The sequence below is a fragment of the Aptenodytes patagonicus genome, chromosome 2, assembly GCF_965638725.1.
Source record: "Aptenodytes patagonicus chromosome 2, bAptPat1.pri.cur, whole genome shotgun sequence".
Lineage (NCBI taxonomy): Eukaryota > Metazoa > Chordata > Aves > Sphenisciformes > Spheniscidae > Aptenodytes > Aptenodytes patagonicus.
Window position 1 is genome coordinate 72,756,137 of NC_134950.1, and position 20,091 is coordinate 72,776,227.

At 39.2% G+C, this 20,091-nt stretch overlaps 1 protein-coding gene across 3 annotated transcripts; it reads left to right on the forward strand.

Moving 5' to 3' along the window:
• Window positions 1-24: 24 nt before the first annotated feature.
• Window positions 25-19,936, forward strand: BAG1 (BAG cochaperone 1). 3 transcript variants are annotated; one of them, XR_012994643.1, is made up of 7 exons: window positions 25-128; window positions 3,511-3,639; window positions 3,791-3,873; window positions 4,599-4,712; window positions 5,223-5,330; window positions 5,486-5,623; window positions 10,732-10,797. XR_012994643.1 is itself a non-coding variant. In XM_076330211.1 (7 exons), exons 1-7 carry the CDS (start codon window positions 86-88, stop codon window positions 16,686-16,688), a joined length of 630 nt encoding a protein of 209 aa, XP_076186326.1. In that variant the 5' UTR covers window positions 25-85; the 3' UTR covers window positions 16,689-19,936. The 3 variants fall into 3 exon arrangements, 2 of the variants coding, with proteins under 2 accessions (XP_076186326.1, XP_076186327.1); XM_076330211.1 differs by lacking the exons at window positions 5,486-5,623; window positions 10,732-10,797 and adding exons at window positions 14,110-14,172; window positions 16,599-19,936; XM_076330212.1 differs by lacking the exon at window positions 10,732-10,797 and having other exon boundaries at window positions 5,486-5,665.
• The last annotated feature ends 155 nt before the right edge of the window (window positions 19,937-20,091 follow it).

The following is a 20,091-nucleotide window of genomic DNA, read 5'->3' on the forward strand; positions in this document are numbered from 1 at the left end:
GGGGGGGGGCTTGGGGCGGAAGTGACGCGCTACCGGCGCGCCCCGGGAGGCGCCCGCAGAACGGTTTCCTTGTGGCGGGGGCGAGATGGCGGCGCCCGGAGCCCCGGTTACTGTCACCGTCACTTACAGTAAGAGCCGCCCGAGGGAGGGAGGGGGACCCGCCTCCAGCCGCTGCCGAGCCGAGCGCGGCCCGCGGCGTCTCCCCCGGCGCCCCTTACCCCGCGCTGGTCCCGGTGCCTCGGCCCCCGCCGGGACCGTGCGGGTCGGGCCCCGGCTTCGGGGGCTCCTCCTGGCCCCGGGGCCGCCCTTCCCTGCCGCCCCCGCGAACCTCGCCGCGGCCGTTAAGGGTAGCCCGGCCTGGTGATGGTGCCCCTGGCGCCAGGGTTAAGCGGGAAACGCGCGGGCCGCGGCGCTGGAAGGCGCCCGGCGGCGTCCCGAAGCGTTGGGGGGGAGCGGGTGTGTGGCTGCCTTCGGCGCCCGAGCGCCCGCGGCTGCAGCTCCGCGGAGCCTCGAGGAGACAGAAAGTGGCGGAGCTGCCGCTGCCGGCGCCTGCGCGGGGCTGCGGCTGTCAGCTGGATGGCGGCAGCGTCCCCGGCCTCGCTGGGCCAGCGGCCGGGCCGGCCTCGGCCTCGGGGGGGGGCACGGCTCACCCTCCGCTTAGCCCGGCCTCGGTGCCGGCTGCTTCCGTAAGGTTTCACTCCTCTACTGGCCACATCTTCCCACTGTCTCTCTCAAGCTGGATCGCTTGAGCTGATCCAGCAGAAGGGAAAAGAAATAGCTTTTTCTGTATCAACAAGATGATCAAGCTCGCCGCACGGGGATAGATCTACTGTAAGGATGATGGTTGGAACAGGTGACAAGGCTGTCCTTGCCAGAGAGCACTGAGCAGAGGTCACTTTTATGGTAGCAGTCTTCATTTAGATGAAATAAATCACTGAAGTCAGTACTGTATGTTCGTTATAAGCAGGTGCTACCCGATGGGCTCTCGTCTCGTTTGTTGAATAAGCTTGAATGTTTGTGGTTAGTGAGGTGCAAGATTGCAACAGAAAGTGGTGGTTTCCTCAGTATGACAGTTGGGTGCTGACCTGATGAGATGGGTTACTCAAAGGCCAGCTGACACGACTGAGCTTTTTTTCCTCCGGAAGAGAAATAGGAGGAGGGAGAAGAAGGGGGAAGGGAAGATGCGGTTAGGATTGCAAATAAATATAAAAAGTAACTGCAAAGAGGTAAGAACAGCCTGGACTAAACAGTTCTTAAAATTAAGATGGGAAATACCATAGTTAAATTTTAATGAAGTGGGCCTAGGTGAGGCAGCAGGAGGAATGAGAAGGCTAGTAAGGTATTAAATCAGCGAGGTATTCATCAGCTGATTTTTGTTAACAAAACTTGTGAATCTTTTATGGATTATTTTTTAATTACTGAAAAATAAATTCTGCTCCTGTTCCTTTTGCACTATGTTGGTGATGTTCTTTCCACCTTTAGAGCTTATTGTTTATTTCTGCTTGCTCATTCGTGTTTTTAAACTGTTATTGTTGTATTTGATACATTATTTTGTGAAAGTGTTCCCTTTATCACCAGGCAGTTTTATCTAAGGGTCTTTGGTGAGGAATTTTGTGGAATAATCTGTTTGAATCTTTATGATTCATGTGCTCATTGATGCCTTCAGAGAGCTGAGGGGTTTTCATTTGCAAAGATGACAATAACTTAATGACATTAACGTATTTATAATTCCAACATCTTGCTGTTCGCCAACAGTCGTCTTATCTGAGAGTGTTTCTGTCTTCCCAGTTGTTTTCTTATCTGGTAATTACTTTGTCATTAATAAATAGCAAATAGAAGGCATCCTTCATCTTGGACTTCAGCTGTCTGATTTACACCTGTTGCTGTCAGATGCTGGTTTACTACTTAGCACAAACGTTTTTATTGAAGTTTTGCATGCGTGAGTGAAAGTGGGGAAAGATGGAAATAAGGGTTAAGAAAGAGAATGGTAGTAAACCCACATGTATCACTTGACAATCTGCAAGAAATTAATTGAACTGGGTTTTAAATGTATTTAGGCTTTTTTTAAAAAAGGTTTTGGAATTCTGCACTAGTGGTTACTTTAAATTAATATTGTCATTTACTGAAGCAAACTGATAAGCTATGATACCGGCTCTAACCCGTGAGGTATTTTTCAGGGTGATTTCACTCTGCTGTGGATTTACCATAAAATTTTTGTTACAGTCTGCCCAAAGTGGTACTCATAATTTGCTATTAAAACTGTTTCTATTGCTGGGCAAACTTCTCTTCCCCATTTGCTGTCTGGTTGTTTTTTTCTCTCAACTGCTGACAGGAACAGCCCTTACACAAAGCAGTTGTATTTATCAAAACAACCTTTTGAAATATATTGAGGTTAGGACCTAAATTTTTTGTTCAGTTTTTTTTCCAAAACAAATTGGGAAGAAGGTCTGTTTATGGAAAATGCTTGGGGGAGAATTTGTATAATGTGATTTTGAGCTCAAAACCATTTCGGAATTAAGAAATATTGTTGGAGCTTGCAAGTTTTTGCAGCCACAGTGTCACTCGTCATGTGACTGTGGGAGGCTGGAACATTTTAAAATCGATATTTCTAGCACTCTTCTTTGTAAAAGATGCGTGCACTTCGGATTAGTGGCATGAGAATAATTTTCTTTCTGGTATTTGTTAAGGAGTTCTCTCTTCCTGCAAAGTAAAAAATGCCTGTCTTGATTTCCCTTGCAGCCAATGGTTGCTGATTCCTGTGGGTGCTTTCAGATTGACAGGCCTTAAGTGTGTGGGAGCAGAGGGTTATAGAAAGGGTCTATTGCAAAGCAGAGATTAATAGACATACTCCTTTTTTCTAAGAACTTCCTGCTGTTTGCATGCAAGTAATCCTAGAGAGTCTGAATAGGATGCTCCATAAGTGGAAGGTGACATGTAGGCTGAGACTTCTCAAAGTGGTTAAGGCTGCATATCAGCAGTATTATGGGGAGAAATAATTTTTGGACTGTGAGAATTCTCTCAGGTGGCTGGTAGAGGGGAGGCAGGGTAGACATTGATCGCTTGCTTCTCATATATGAGGAGCAGGGAGCAAAGAAAATGATAAATTGTCTCGGATTCCCCAAGACTCATGCCATTAAAAGTTCCTACAAGTAGGAAATGGAATACATCACGAAGGTGTGGGCTTTCATGCTTTAGCCTGTGGGATGTCTGGACACCATCTGCACTCTTAAAAAGAGGTGGGGAATAATATTTAGCAGGAGTATTGTGCCAGTAGAATACGCCTGATCCAACTCTTCAGGTTATTAGAATGTAAAACAAAATTTTGAGCTGAGGTAAGTCACTCCAAGAGGAAGAAAATGCGATAGAATCCTTTGATTGAAAATTATGATTGTACATGAGAATCAGTGATTTGAGAACTTTCTGCATTAATGGAAATAAATTCTAGAAACGGATTCCCTGTAATATTTTCTAAGTAACAATAAGTATTACTGTTACTCTGTTTTTTGTTAGGTAATGAAAAACACAGTATTCGGGTTGCTTCTCCGCAAGAAGATGGTGAACCTACACTACAAGACATGGCTGTGCTTATTGAACAAGTCACTGGAGTTCCAGTTCCTTTTCAGAAACTGATATACAAAGGTAACTTATAATCTCTCAATGTTTCTTATAGATGATACCTTTCATTTTAGTCACTTTGAGGTGTCCGTGTTTTGAATGTCTTCAAAAAGACATTCTTATGCCACTAACTATATTTTGACTGGTTTTTTTTCCTGTCTCGTTTTCCATTTAGGGAAGTCTCTGAAAGAATTGGAACAACCGTTGTCAGCACTTGGTGTTAAAAATGGTTGCAAAGTCATGTTGATTGGGAAAAGGGTAAGTGTTGTCTTCGGACTTTTTTTTTTTTCTCCCTTAAATTATTGTCGTTTCTGTCAGTGATTGAGCTGCTGAACACAGAAACAGGTTACAGCATAAACCTAATCTTGTATACCTACCCACAAAGTTGAGTTCAATTTCATGTTGTACTGCAAATAACTCTGCAGTTTGTACATTTCTGAAATTACATTATTGACTGACTTCTCCCTTACGTTATTGAGAAACTGCTGCCTAATCTGTTGCTTGTCAGTGCTCATGAACCTTCTGTGCACTGATGACCTTATCTGACCATCTTATTTTTCTGGTTTAAAAAAAAAAAAAAAAAAAAAAAAGCTGTAGCTACTGAGTTTGCTGGGTTATTTCTAGTGAAATGACTTGTGGCTGGCTTTGCCAAGTAGAGGACAAGGTAATATCTCATGATATAAATGTTACCTCTACTTTAAAGATGGTAAGCTATCAAAAAAAAAAAAATTGCGCTTTTCCTTTCTCCCTTCAAATTCATCTCATTTAATGTGTTTATATACATTGCCACTTCGACTGTATTTGTAATTAGGCTTTGGAAGAAGCTTATTTGATAGGTAATAGAATACAGAAAGAACAACCACAGTGTGGTATGTATTTTAAATCAGCAAAAGCCTTTATGTCTGTATCGCCACTGTTGCTGCTTTTTAATTGCATAGTGACTCTGTTCCATAGTTGTGAATATTGTACTTTTGAATACACAGAATAGTCCAGAAGAGGAGGCTGAATTAAAGAAGTTAAAAGATTTGGAGAAGTCAGTGGAGCAAATAGCTAATAAGTTAGAGGAAGTTAATAAGGAGTTCACAAGTATCCAGAAGGTATGCTGGTTTTGTATCATTTTATATTTTTTGCAAAACAGTTTTGTAGGTATATAAATTTAAAAAAAAATACTGTTTAAAGGTTTTGTGTAGTCAGTAATAGGCAGCTCCTCGTAACTGTCCAAGGGGCCCGTAAAATTCTTACTGAATTTCAAATGCTATTTAGAAGTTTGCAAAATGGAGACATGGCACTGTTTGGAAAAAGGTAAATATTGTTGCACATTGAATAAATTATATTCTTTAGATCTAGAAAAACATAAAGAGTTCTTGCAAAGTCCAAAGGAGAATGACTGTTACTTGTTTAATCTTTTAAGTAAACCTAGCAGATCTTACATTTAGCATTTCAAGGATTGATAGAATACAGATTGAGATTGGAGTCCCTATCATACTTGAAACTACAGAAGTAGTAAAAGATGTTTTCTGCTGTGATGGATTGGCAGATTTTCTAAGCTGAGTATTCTGTGGGGTATGGAATAACTTTGTCTTTCCTTCCCTCTTTTTCCTCCTCAGGGATTTTTAGCAAAGGATCTCCAAGCAGAAGCGCTAAAACAGCTGGACAAGAGGATAAAAGGAACTGCAGAGCAGTTCATGAAGATCCTGGAACAGATTGATGCCATTGTAAGTAAATAACCACAGAAGAGGGTCAAATCCCAACAGAAACTTACTGTTAAAAATATATCTTTCTTGTGATTTGATATTTTAAAATACTAACAAATTTATTTTGGCTTTGAAAATTAGTTAATTGGTTTGCTCATTTTTTCTTTAATATCCAGCTCTTGCCCCTGTATGTCTCCAAAAGACTACTTGGCAGCATCTATTTCTAAATGGTGACATTAATGCCTGTGTATGCATCCCCATTCTACAGAAGAGCTTCATTTGGGGCAGCAGCCTGTTAAGACTACATGAAATGGGTATCCTTTACTGAAGTTTTACCCTTTTAGTTTGTCTTGGCAAACTTTCATGTTAAACTTCATGGTAACAGTAAAGGTCTGGAAAAAAAAATCAGATACACTTTGTATTCTATATTGCGTAAGAACAAGGAGATCCTGAAGACTGAAGAATTTTCTGGTCAGTCTTATGTGGACTGACAGTACTTTTATTTGAGATGCCTGCATATGGAGGACTGGATTCTTTCTTTGGAATGTACTGGGGTATATCCAAGTGCTTCACAGTCATTAATGGATCATAACCTTACAGTGTATTTCCAGAGTATAATATATATCTTCCTGTATCATGTAGTAGCTGAGAGCTAGGTGAGAATAAGGGACTTGTGCAGAGATAAATAGAGGATTATGGCAACTAGGGTATTTCCTTATAATGTTTCTCTGTCTGTTGGTCATTCTCTGTAAACTTCATTATATAATTACGTTGCATATCACGATCATACTATCCTGCTCTGAAGGAAAAATGCTGGTTTTCTGTGGTAGTGATGTCTTTGGGTCTACTCCTTTGCACAGTGACCCTTTATGGGATTGTTTCAGAAAGATTCCATGCAAATGCCTATAATTGGTGAACCAAATGTAGTTTAATTGATGGACGCTTTGAAAAAGTTCAGCAGCAGACTAAATCATAGAGTAATAATTTGAATTGGCCATCATCAAATGCTGTACAATATGGATGTGTTCCTAGGAATGGTGGGGAGCTCATTAACTTATTTCCTCCTTTCGTATTGTGCACCTTTAATGGTAAATTAGCCTTTGCTGTTTGTTATAGCCAACAGTTCTTAAATACTTTTTTTTTTAAATTGTAATATGCTAAGTATTTTAAAGTCTTAAAATTTCTCTTTTCTGCATCATATAGAGGAAGATATTTTGCTGACAGTTCTTGAATGCTGTTAAACATACAGGCTTCGTGTAACTGATTCCCTGTTTGAAGTGGCAGATTTACTATGTGTTATCATGAAAATAGCAATAAGGTGACAACTGTTTAATTTGGATGGGATTAAAGCTTATTTCTGATCCCTTCAATTTCTGATACTAAGTCCTATTTAGAAAAAAGTCAGTACTTGTATGCTGGTGTACAATCCTGGAACCCAGCAAGCAGCTTCGAGAAAACCTTTTCATTGCTTCCTAATTAATCCAAACTGAGTTTCCCAACTTTACTTTTCATTCTGGTACTTTTTGCATGGCTTAAACAGAAAGCATGCTATTATCTATGTCCTTATCCAAAATACTCTAAATAGTACTGGACAAGGGACTTCTAGGTTTAGTACAAGATTTTAGAAGACTTGTATAACCTCGTGACTTCATGCTTAGATTTAGGAAATAATGGAGTACCTCGGCCTCAGTTTTGTCTCTTGTGGAAGTGGAGCAGCCAGAGCTAAAACTAATTATAATTAGTATCTTGTAATATCTGTAATAGTTGTTTGTTACTTTGTTGTATAAGAGCCTATGACATTGACAAGCCTCATGTTTTTAAAGCAAGAAATACATGAGGGTTTCTCTTACCAGTGGTTGAAGTTATGTTACACATACCAAAGTCCGTATTTATTTGTTTTAGTAAACAAAAGGTGGCTGTGGTTTTTGTCATGAAAACTGAACTTCTGTGAAACTTCTGTGAAATCTTGCAGATGAGATACGTGTAGTTGGGTGGAACCTTTACATACAACGTAGCTGTTCAGTGTACTCGTATTATACCAGATCAGATGAACAGGCCACCAGCTTCCTGAGGTATTACTTAGCTGTACTGTAGTTGTGCAACATACAGAGGTAGCAACACAGAATGGTAATGAGGTATGTGTATGATCAATAAATGGGTTCCACTGAAGTAAAAAGTGGTAAATAGAAATGCAAAGCAGAAAAGCGTAAAGCTTCCAGAAAGTATTTTATCTGTATCTCAGAATTGTTTTATACAGTATTCAGTATTAGACGTGCTATTGATTCAATCAACAGCATGTTAAAAAAGGTAAGGGCGAAAAAAAGCGGCTGAGCGAGCTGTTTTCTGCTAAGACAGAAGAATGGATGCATTGTAGAAGTGAAACATACAGCAAGCTCACACTATAAATGTTCCAGTTTGTTTCTTTGGCAGAATTGTTGTGAAAACTCTTTAAAGTGTCTTGGCTGTCATATGTTGTTTGGATCAATCAAAAACATCTAGCTTGGTACAAAATGAGATTTGTATGGTTATAGAGAACCTCACCTCCTAAGGGTGAGGAAGCCTGCATATTGTTTTCTGTCTATTCTAGGGGTGTCACCCTCTTACTGTTAGCAGACAAGCTCATTAATTAGAGGAGCCGAGTCTGAAACTAATACTCCTTTTTACTGGACTCCATGTGTTCAACAACTATGAATTTAAAAGAAGTGATTTAGGAAGTGGAGAAGTAGGTCAGTAGTCATACGGTACTGGGGTAGGAGAGGAAAAAATACAGTGTTGTTACTGCCAGAGGTGTGAAAGGAAGGTCTTGAAGGGATGCTCTTGGGTAGAGCAGCTGTAACTTAAACGTTTTGACGTTAAATGTGTTTAAATAGCTACTGCTTCCACAGCAGGAAGGGTGGAGGGATCTTAAGAACATCTTACAAGTTTTTGAATGTTGTGACGCAGTCAGCCATTCCCATAAGCCACGGATCTTTGATGTTTTCTTCAGGAGGAATACATATTAAGTCATGTTCAACAGTTGAAGATTTGTGTGTGCGCATCACCAGAAATGCCATTTATTTCAGCAGTTAAAACATTTGGTTCGGGAGTAAAAGTCAAAGTACACTACTCACTACAAATCTCAGTGAGTAGAACACAGAAAATCCTTGGCTTGATCAGCTGGCACAGTTTTTTAAATAACTGAAAGGCTTTTTCAAGAACAAAAAGGAAAGCTTTTCTGAGATCAGTAGGAAAATTTAAATCCACAGTCATGACCCTATGTACTTCTTGTGAGCCAGCTCTTATTTACATGAAGTCTGTCACTGATACTGCAATCTGAGAGATTACTTTGTTCTCATGATGATTTCTTACTAAATGGCAGATTTGTAATCTAGAAAGACAATATTGCAGAGAACAGATTGTTCTAACAACTGAAAAAAAAGCTTTATCTTCTGAAATAGCAGTCACTAATTTTGTTTACATAAATTCACAACAAAATCACCTGTCAAATTGCATGTATCAGTATTGAGGACATTGATAAAGTTACTGACTCATCATTATGTTCTGGTGGCCCATCCTCCTTTCTTGAGGATTTTTTTTGGTTATAATTCCTCTGTAAAACTTACTTAAATTACTGTACTGTTCTGATGAAGCTTTTTTCACTGTCTCCTTGTCCCTGCTATACTTGTCATCTGGTAAATCAATACCAAATTAACATTTCAAGGATTAAAAGAAAGAAGTATTCTGAAAAAAACCATCATTGTGCCTGTAACAAACATTTCCCAGGCTTCTGGGAAGTTTTGCCACTTACAGTAAGATGAAAACTTACTGCTAAACCTTTGAATTTATCTAGATAAATAAACATTTGATAAACATTTCTTATTATAATTCTTAAATCTCTTAGCAAGAATCATAAACATAAAATCAAAGCTTTTTTCTAAAGCACAAGGAGCATGAAAATACTATCATCCCTCAGTGAGGGTAGAGCCCTTAGTTACCACTTCTGCATTCAGAAAACCCGTTGACAAATGCTGCCATTTAATAGCTGCTTTTAAAGAAGTTGCTCAGCTGTCTACTTAGATAAAAAGATTGTGTCAACATAATGTGCTTCCCCAATTTACTGATTTATTTAACAATAAGTTAGAAAAAGCGAAGGGCTGGTAGTCAATAAAAACTAGACACTAAAATAGTATATATTGTTTTGGATTTTTTAAAACAAACTACCGAAGAAGCTTCCTGTTAGATGGATGGGGTGTCAGCAAAAAATCCTTGTTTGCAACTGATTAGCACTGGTGCCATGTGTAGCGCAGTGATTTTCTTAAGCAATTTGATAACAAACCAAAAACGTTTCTAGCTATTATTGCTAGTGACTGCTAGTGTAGGAGATTGCCTGTTTTAAGAATGGTGTCCCTTTGGTTCTGATAAGATAGTCATAAATAATAAATTTGACTAGCATTTGTTCTGTTTATTAGACGACACTGATATAAAGTGGATTCAGGCATCAGGTATTACCTACTGGGGTCTATGGTTTGGGAAATAAGAAATAACCAAAGAGGAGAACAAAGATGTGGTGGTAACACTAAGCTTAAAAATCGTTATTGGAAGCACTTCCAAAACAAACGGAACTTGCGCAGAGCTGAAGGTGATGTTCTGTGGCAAAGGGAGGTGGTTTTATTAGGAAATCAGCTGGGAGAAGGGAAAAGAAATGACAAGAGTCCTGTATTTCGTAAGAAGCAGTGCTCAGGAGAGAGGGATGCTGGATTCGTAGTTAAAAGAACACTCAAGAATAGAGAGGATCTAGAGGTGGGAAAACGCACACACATGAATTTATTACTATGTAAATGGTGATTGGTTTTAAGGATTTCTTGTATAAAGCATGAGTGTTGTGCATACAAAAGATGAATCTTCGAGGATGTAACGTGTGTGTGTCTGCAGTGCATCTTGTCAGTGTATCTGCAGGGTGAGAACTCTTGAAGAGATGTGATGAAGCAACTCTGAATTCGGGTGTGTGGGCTGGGAGATAGCCACTGGTAACAGGGGGACTCGGGCTCTGTTTCTGGGTGGATGGGGGGCGGGGAGGATAAAGAACCTGTGCCCAGGAGTTCTACAGAAGTTCCTGGGGTGAAGCCAGCACTGCATCACTTTTGAAAGTTTAAGACCATACTTAACTGTGAGACTTGAGCAGGGTTTTGTCACAGAGAAAAGTGCAATGCAAAGAGGAGACCTGCTATAAAAATAAAAGAATTTATAAAAATAAGAATATGCTATGCAGCAGAAAGCCATATACTCATGCAAACTACTGCTCTGCAAGCAATGGTAGCACCAAAATGTAGGTTTGGCAAGAGTTTTGCATAAGCACTGCCTAGGCTTAAGCTACTCCTTCTTTAATTAAATTTGATTTTAATTAAATATTGAAATGTTATTGTGACTTAAGGTTTATTGCCAGCTTCACCTGTTAAACCCTGAATAGTTGGACAACGTATTCCTGGAGAGGAGACGTAAGCTGACTAAGGTAAAACAGAGAGACTGTGAGATTTAATTTGATGTTAAGATTTGTAAACTTTACTAATTTGATTGCAAAACACCTTTTAAGTAGCTTGATAAGTTAGTACATTTAGGCCTTCCAATTCCATATCTCTGCCAAGGGGATTACAGGGTGTGATTTAAAAAAACCCCAAAAAACCAGCTATGAAGGTGTGCAAGAAAACATAGGAGTTTGCACACACAGATGTAATTAAAAAGAGCAGTTTTGAAAAATGTTGTCAAAAATAGAAATAGACTGAATGTCCTCTCTACACTCAAAGTTCCCTCCAGTTACCAATATCTGTTTCAGAAACAGACTTTGTGTGGTAAGCCTAGCTGGCGTTCCCTGTCTGTTATTGAAAGTTAACTTAGGCCTATTCTGATGATAGAAAATTGTTTGTTAATTTGTTATTTCAGATTGGTAGGAATACTTGCATAGGCCAGAATCTCTTTCAGAAAGTACAGCCTGAAATAAGTACTCAGCAAAAGGAGATGGGCAGTGTAACTGAGCTAGTGCATAATTTCATTTTTAATTTGATTATTAAGAAATTAAAAGTCATGGGAAACTTCAAGTCATAAAAGAATTTCTGTGACAATGAGCTGACATCTTCATTTTCTGGTAAGAATCAGCCATTAATAATTAGGCCTAACCCATCTTTGTTCTTTCAGGCCATTACATATATGGAGTCAAAATAGTACGCATCAGATACAAGAAACATTTAACATAGGGAGTCATATTTTGTTAATTTTAAAAAGTGAATTGTGTTGTTGAAAACCAAGGGAAAATTAGAATGTTTTCTCGTGTGGTTGCAGGGTTCTGTGTCTAAGATCCCTTAGAATACTTCATATAACTTTATAATATTTTTAAATTTTTTTTCCCCGCTGACAACTATAAATACTCTGAAGGCCGCCTTTTTTATTTGTGAACTAGAACCGGTGTTTGAAGAGAATTCACCCACAGCTTTAAACTAACTTCTCAATTGTTTGGTAATGTCTTTGGAGCATTCAGTTTCTGAAAGAAAAGCGTGTAATACAATCTCTTCACAGTGTCCTGCTTATTGGGAGGAGACGTGGGTTTAGCATGTTACAGTGAGCAAGGGCTTATTGCAGTACACACTACTAGAAAATACATTTGGTAAAAAGTAAAGTAGCTTCCAAAATGAACAGCTGAAAAAAAGCTGTGCTTTGGAAAATGGAGATGTGCCATTTGTAGAAAAGGAGTTTTCATTTTAGGCAGACCACTGTTGAAAATGGAGTAACAGCTTCTGAACCTATCCTGTGCTGTAAATCCAAGGATGTACGGTGACATTACGTAAATGAAGAAAGTGACCGGCGGAGAACAGGCTCCTGTAGGAGGATTTACATTGTGTGTGACAGCTACTTCTCCTCCTCTTTCTCACAAAATAAGAGGAGTTGGAAAGGATTGATAGGTGATGGAATGCACCTTAGGACAAAACTGAAGGGTGTTTTTGGTATTAAGAGGACTAACATCAATTTAAAAAACCAAAACAAACAAAAAACCAAACATAACTCAGTTTTTAGGTATTTCTGTCTCTGCAAGCTGACACTGCACCAGTTTGCATTTGGAAAGGTATCTCCCTTAATCCACATACTTTCTTGTGCCTCTGATACTGATGGTCATTTTTCCACCTGAAAGAAATATGTCCAGATTCTGGTTCTTTTTCAGGAGGTGCAGTCTGACATAAAAGGTCTCTGCAAGGGAGATACCTTTTCTGATGTTGAAGGGAAGTGTTAAAATTTGATATGAGTTTTATACAGCTTAACAATGCTGCTGTTTGGGAAAACTGATACTGGAGCAACAGAAATGGAAGCTGGAACTACAGGAACAGAAGATTCTTTCTCTTGCTCATCTTCCAAAAGCAAACTAACAAAATAAACCAAAAAAAAATGACCCTGGGAAGAGGTCAGTGTAGTAGTAGTTACTCCCACTTCCAACTTTCATAATCTCCTAGGAGACAAGAAGCAGCATTGTGCATTCCATCTTCCAGCTGAGCGTAGAAAGAGTGAGAGGTATTTTAAACTAGAAGTTTATGTAGCAGTAAAATGTAAGAATGTATCCCAGCTTGCTCTGTTGCGTGCCCATTTTTCTCTTCACCCGTGATGCTGGGAACGAGTGCTAAGCCTGGTGATTATTATTTCTTTGTGTGATGTCACTTACAGTGTGCTAATTACTACGCAAATACGGGAGCAGTGTGATCCCTGAACTTCTGGGATCTCAGTGATGCCTATAGTTTCACTTCCCACGATGGACTGTTTTTTAGTGTGGAGTCTTGTGTATTTTTAACTCCTATATTAGGTTATGTGCAAGACTCCTATATTTATGACCATGTATCTTTGGCTGGACGCTAAAAGAAGAGAGCATCTTTTTTTTTTTAATGGATTTTTATCAAAAATTATGTGTCTAAACCTCCCAGTGGGGCTTGCATTTTAGCTGAAATGAAACAGAGAGTAGTATAGGGAAACCTCTATTCTTTATATGGAGTTAGGGCGGAAAATAAAAGGTATACCTACCAGTGAGAAACTCCAAGATTTTTATGCATTTTCAACAGTGAGAGCATAACGTTTCTAAGAATGTTCACATAAACTTTACATGATGATAATCATCTGTTCTACCTGTTTCAAAAAAAAGTCATAAACCTGAGCACCATTCCCCACCAACACTCCAATTTCACACTGCTCCAAAAGGACAAAGCATATAACATTTGCTAAGATGACATACATGAATACATTGAGTGGTAGGAGTGTGGAAAATGATGCAGTTTGAATTAAATTAAAAGCTGTCAGCATGTAACACTTCACATCTCCTCCCTTCCATGAGTAGGTTGCAGAGAAGATCAGGTGTACAGCTTAAACAGAGTGGCAATGCCTGCATTACTGATGATATGTTTTAATGGTGGCGAGTGCTTGAGTTAATGTGTTCGTAAGAAATTAATTCATCTTACAGTCTCTGAAAAAATCTAAAGTTGAAGCTCAGCAGAACAATTAACATACGCCACAGTAGACAAAAGTAGTGTATGCAGTTACTGCTGTATGTTACCTAAAGGCACGTGGTAAATTTGGTAGCTCAGTTCTTCGTAATCAGCAGGCTGTATCCCAGACTTATTGAACTTACGACTTTTTCTTTTAAATTCTTTCTTGTGTAATCATCCTTACTGAGCAGGCATGGCATTTTCAGGATGCCTGTTAAGAGGATTCTTTGATACGTTCAGTTTTTGCTTTAAGTTTAATACGTTAATTTCAACATTAAGCTGCATCAACTTGTTTGTTTATTTTACTGCAGAATCTGCCAGAGAATTTCAGTGATTGCAAACTGAAAAAGAAGGGGTTGGTGAAAAGGGTTCAGGTGAGTATTTTTATTTTTTTGTTTTCCATTAATGCTGGGTACTTGTATACCAAGAGTTTGTGAAAGTGAGAGCTGTTTAGAGCTTAGATTTTTTCAGTGTTTGTTCTTACATTGGTATTTCTTATGACCTCCCTTTAAGAGGAATTTAATAGCTTTATAAAACATTATACAAAAATACAGATTTTCATAGTTCATACTGTCTTCAGATAATGTTTGTAATTTACATTAGTGGTTGGCCTTATGGCTGCCTGATGATGTAAAGTAATTCTGATAACTTGTAAAGAAAACGGGATGATTCCTCCTTTCCCCTATGTCGGTGGGCTGGAGTAATGAATGAGGAGGTCTGGGCACAAAGATGCAGTCAACTGTAACTCCTGATGGCCCTTGCTAGAGGTGTTCTTTGGAAAATGTAGCTTCTATTGCAATGTACCAACTTTCTGTGGAGAGTCACTAAACTAAAATCTGTACAGAAGAGCAGCTGTGCTGGGGGTGGATTTTTTAATTGCTTTGCCATTGTATGATGCTTACAAATTCCTAGGCATTGTTTCCTTAGAGACCTTGAACTGAAGGTTTGTTACTAAATACTGGAATTCGTCCTTCCTCCCTCCTCTCCCAAAAGCCAAACTTCCATAAATGGATGGTAACGCTACTCATATTATTGTTTTTATTTGTATTATGCTAGCTTCAGTCACAGGTTAGACTCCTGAAAATTATTTGTGAAAGTACCTTGCATTCATATGTGGAGTTGAAATGTTCTGTCTTTTACTGTAACCTTATTAAATACTTTCTATAAATGTTTCCCAATTTCTTTAAAATAGCCATCTATTTTTGGAGGAAGCCTTAGCAAGAAGTACTTCATAGTAGAAATGTTTTTTGTTATAGCTTTAGGGACAAAGTCCTTTGTACTCTGTTACAGAGGTAAGTTCAGATAATGCAAATTGAAATGAAGATGGCTGCTGGCGTAGCTATGTTATATGAGGCTCTCAACACGCTCTTGATTCCATGTGCCTAACCAAAGCAGCAAAAGTTTGTAATAGAGGTATGGCTATAACCCTCATGGCAAGCTACCAGAGCTCCACTCTTGGGTGAAGTTATTGCAGAAATAAGTGGGGCTTTGTATGAGAACTGCTGTTAAAGCATAAAACAGACTCTGTTGAGCAGAGATCAGCATTATTGTTGTGCTTTTATAGGCACAGTGTTCTGCAACTGTAGGTTATGAACCCTTTGAGGACTGCAGAAGAATCTAAGGGGTTTCAGACCAGAGCAGTCAACAACAATTTGTTTTTCCAGAGCAAGAAAATGATGGCAAGTTACGCTTATTACTCTTAAGTATTCCTGAAAGCGAGGGGGGAGCTATTAACTGCCTTCTGTTGCTGGCAATCACATTATCTTCCAGAATGGGGAGACAGATACAAAACACTTGCAGCCAGCAACTGCAATTGTTACCACCTTGACTTTTTCATCCCTCAAGTCCTTACAGAAGTGAGTTGATGCCAACTCAAGGGATTGGTTGAAGACGCATGATTCAAAACAGTGTGATGGTTGAGAAACATTCACCTGGCACAACAGTTTGCTGCTCTAGAGGGAAGGAAGTTTCTTAATGTCATTTTAATGTAAATAACATTAAATATCTGGTTTGACTTTAACAAGTCTAGTGCAGACATAGCAAAACTGAGTGCAAGACTTGTATAGATAGTGGGAGAGTCTGCTCAGAAACTGCAATGTACTCGCATACATTGGAATTGGCCTAAAAGAATTTATTGGCTTAAAGTGCTGGTGGCGTTGTGCTGTGTACAGCACAAGCAAAGTGACCAGTGGCTGCTGGCTCTTAATTGCTGTGTGTGGGTTACTATACTTGTAAGAACTTGTGGGCAGGTTCTAAGAAAGCTTAAGGTGCTGTGCTCCTTTTTGGAAAGGAGCCTTCTGTCTTTTGAGGCGCACCAGCTACTTACTGATAAAGATGAGGGTTCATGTTGCCCTGTAGTCCTGAGAAATAGAAGTGGTCTTGGTTTAATGACAGCTTGTTTTAGATTTGACTAAGTAGGTTTATCGCTTCCACCCTCAGCTACAGATGTGTGTGTTTTAGAAAGGAGTTTAAAAGTCATGTTCCAAACTGAAGCGCTAACTTGTCTGAACCTTTATGATCCTTATTGTTGTTTATGAACTTTGGATCAACTCAAAGTACTTCAGCAGCAGGACTGGTGAGGATGGGCAGCCACGTTGTTGCCTTATCAGATACCATGCTTCTGTTGGATTCTGGGTAAACAAAATTATGAACAAGCTAGTATTAAAACTGAACTGTGGAAGGTGGTTGTTGAGTTGGCTTCTTCAAATTCATGATGGAAACTGCAGTTTCGGTTCTTAAGAAGCATCTACCATTGCTATAATTGCATCCCAAATAACATTTGTTTGTTTCTTATTCTCAGGTTTTTCTTGCCCAGTGTGATACCATTGAAGGAAATATTGGTCAAGAAATGGACAAGCTACAGTCAAAGAATTTGGCACTGGCAGAATGAGGCATTGCCCTACGTAATTAGGAAACATAATTGCTCTATGAGCAAGAAGAAAAGTTTGCTCTTTGTTTTGGAGCACGTATTCAGCTTTTTTTTTCTTTTTTTTTTTTTTAAGCCCAGTCTGTTAGACTGGTACTAGTCAATCCTTTCTTGCTGGTTGTCTTGTTTGCCGCTTGGTTAGACCTATTATTTTGAAAAGAAAATCCTTCCTGAAGAATTGCAGAAATAATCTTTGTGGTGAATTGTTATGTATCTTATGGGCGAATGTTTAGTTAACTAAGCTACAAAGTTTGCAGTGATGGACAATTTTGTCTGATGTGTCTTTGAATTTATTTACAGCTCAAATCAAAGAAGGTCTATAATCCTACAAGTGCCGTAAGTTGCAATTGTAGGACTTCAGCTTGATTGAAAAAGGCAAACTGAGATGACATCTGGGAAAGTCGAACATTGTAGTAGACAGTTCAGAGCAATAAAAAAACCCCTACGCATTTGTATCTACTTAATGTTTGTATACATTTATAAATATAAGAAAGCTTGACTATAAGGGAGTCGTACCTATTTTAGCCTTAAATTGTCATAATAAATGGCATGTACTGTAACATGTATGGTACTTAATTTTGAGTGGTGCTTTAAGTTGTTATTGAGCTCCTTGATACAGACGTATGTTTTTTTACATAGATTTCTGATGTACTGTGGTTTTTATAGATTATTCTTATTTTTATTGTTTGTGTTCTGTCTTGAGTTATGGTGGGAAATTAAATGAGATTACTCATGCTGCTCATATGCCAAGGGTTCAGTTCAAGCAAAGTATAACTAAGGAGCTATTTTGAAAGGTTTTTTTATACTTTTTTTCTGATTTGACTGAATTCATGATGCTGTATTTACTGGAAAATTGCAGTGATTATTTCTAGTCTGTTAAGGTAATCAGTGAATTTTTATAACATGTTACAAAGTGACATAACTTTATTTTAGCAATGCCATCTGACTGAGGATTATGACTGATTCTTGCAGTCAGATACGTGCCATGCTTAGCCTTCTCTGTTAGGTGAAAAATAAGCTTTTGCAGGAGATAGTAACTGTCAGCAGGTGCAGCCAACTTTGCAGTTGTTGGTCAGAGCCCGTAGCTAAGGTACCTATAGTGGGATTTGCTTTTTCACGGATGCTTCTGGTGGGTAGGTCAGTCATCTACGCAGTGGCTGGTGAAGTATTGACTGGTAAGGAGCCTGTTTCTGTGGGGAAAGAAAAGCGCTTTCGTCTCAAATGAGTCAGACAGAGGGTGTTTAGAAATGGCCCTTAGGTAGTGAGTCTTTATCCATATGTGACTGCTTTAAGATTAGCTGTCCTTTCAAGATAAAAATAGGAAATGTCTGTTAAAAAAGAAGTTAACTTCTAATAAGTTATAAACCTTAAATAATACCTAAAGTATTATTATTAAAGTGTTATCTTTGCTGTTTGTAATTGGAGGAGCATTTCTTTAGTGAAAAATGCCATTGGACAAATGAAGTGATAGCCCTGCATTAGAAAGGGTCACTTTTATTCTAAAAATGCCTTTTGACCATATCAAGACTGGAGTATTTTTTACTGTTAACCAGTTTCTTCAAGGTTGTATTTTTTCCATATGTAACTCTCTTCTCAGCATCTCTGGAGGATTTTAAGGTCTAAACTCCTAGGAAGCTTGTCTGTCATGTTAGGAAATTGTATGTTTGGTAGGACCGTGGATATTTTTTCCTAGGCTACTAATCTGGTCATGCTGCATTTTCCCAGCACTTTAAGGTTAGGAGGAAGAAGAGTTGCTTGTAGCCATTTTTGTGAAGCCCTACCTAGTTTTGTGCTGCTACTGGACCAGATTCAGCTGACTCTTAAACCACCAGCAACACTATTGCCTAATTCAGGGGATGCAAAATTATCCACTTTCCTGTGATGGAAGGGATCCTCACCCTCTCAAATGTAAGTCCTCTAACGCATTGAACTTTCACAGGTGCATGTATAATAAGCAAAGTATCCTCTTGTGCCCATGAAGAAAACTGGGAGCTGTGGTCATGGCTAGGACTGTGTCTGTTTCTGCTCCTCCTTTGTATTTTTCTCTCTTGGGCGAGAACACTGAGGCTATAGGCAGACATCGTCTTCCCAGCACTCCTTCCCAGAAACTGCTGCTTCTTGAGATGTGCTTGTGTGAGTACATCCTCAGCCTGTCTCAAAGCCAGGTGGATTAACTTTAAGATGTTCCATAGTAGACCTTTTGATAATCTGGTACTTTGAGGCAAAGAGAGCGATGATGAACCTGTCCCACCAGCATGTCTGGATTCAGCAAAGGGTGCGCGTCCTGAGCTGAAGGTACCTTACAGTGGTAACTCCTGGTATCAGTGTGTTCGGTTTCTAGGACAAAAGTATGTGTATGAAGACAAACTTTTGCAGTATAAAATTTTTTGTCTTCCAAATACAAAAATGAGTTGATTCGTTTTGGAAAACGGATGGTTGTATTTAGAGTTCTCTAAGACCTTCTAGAGTGGATTGACTTTTATACTTAATTTTGAAAGAGGAGCCCTACACTTCATTTTTTCATAATAGCCTTAAATTTCAGTAAAAGCAAACTTGTGTGCTTTTGAAAAGTGCAGCAGACTCCAGTTGTGGGAGGAAGGGGAAGGAAGAGGAGATTTTAAATATTCGTCAGAATTTGTAAAGGTAAACATAGATCTCAATCAAGCTTAAGATATTCTCACTGATTCTGTAGTCTAGGTGTACTGTGATACCTATTGTGCTACTGAATCATTTCCCCACCCCAACTATCTGCCCTGATCATGTCAAAAGAGAAGTGACTCCCTCTTTGCCTTAGTTACACTTACCCCATCGTCTTCCTCCAGTTGCTGTGCTGCTCTGGCTGTGTTTCCACACCTGGGATTTGCTGGCCGGGCAAAATGTCTTACCACAAAAGTTTGCCTTTACTGAAAATAGAGATCGAATCACACACTTCCCTGCTCCCCCTTTCTCCCCCAGCTCCCTATAAGCTGTTGTGTGAGACGAACCAAACCCGATGCTCAGGGAGCTGCGGAGTCTGGAGCCGTGGGACGGCTTGCTCTCTGGGAACAGCGTAAAATACACTGCTTGTAGTGGCGTCCTCTGTGACCAAGTCCTCCTGAAGGTAATGTCGCTGTAAACCTGGAGTGACGCTTTCTTGACGTTTAACGGTCGCTTGTGGTTTGGAGTGGAGTACTTGACACCGTGGAACTTGGGGCTAGATTTTTTTTTTTTAGCTAACTTATTGTATTTCATAAACAAAAAATAAAATATGGAAAGTTCTCTGCTGTCCTTGGTCATGATGCGGTTACTAAACACTGTAGACGTGCTGTAGGTGGGCTGTATTCTAGTGGGGGAAACGCGTGCCGCTCTCATGTTGCCGTGTGCCCTG

Excerpts from the sequence above, each read along its gene's own strand:
- BAG1 (XM_076330211.1), top strand. The coding sequence starts at position 86 with ATGGCGGCGCCCGGAGCCCCGGTTACTGTCACCGTCACTTACA. Across the intron at positions 3,874-4,598 it reads TCATGTTGATTGGGAAAAGG|AATAGTCCAGAAGAGGAGGC; the intron begins GTAAGTGTTGTC and ends TTGAATACACAG. Across the intron at positions 14,173-16,598 it reads GGTTGGTGAAAAGGGTTCAG|GTTTTTCTTGCCCAGTGTGA; the intron begins GTGAGTATTTTT and ends TCTTATTCTCAG.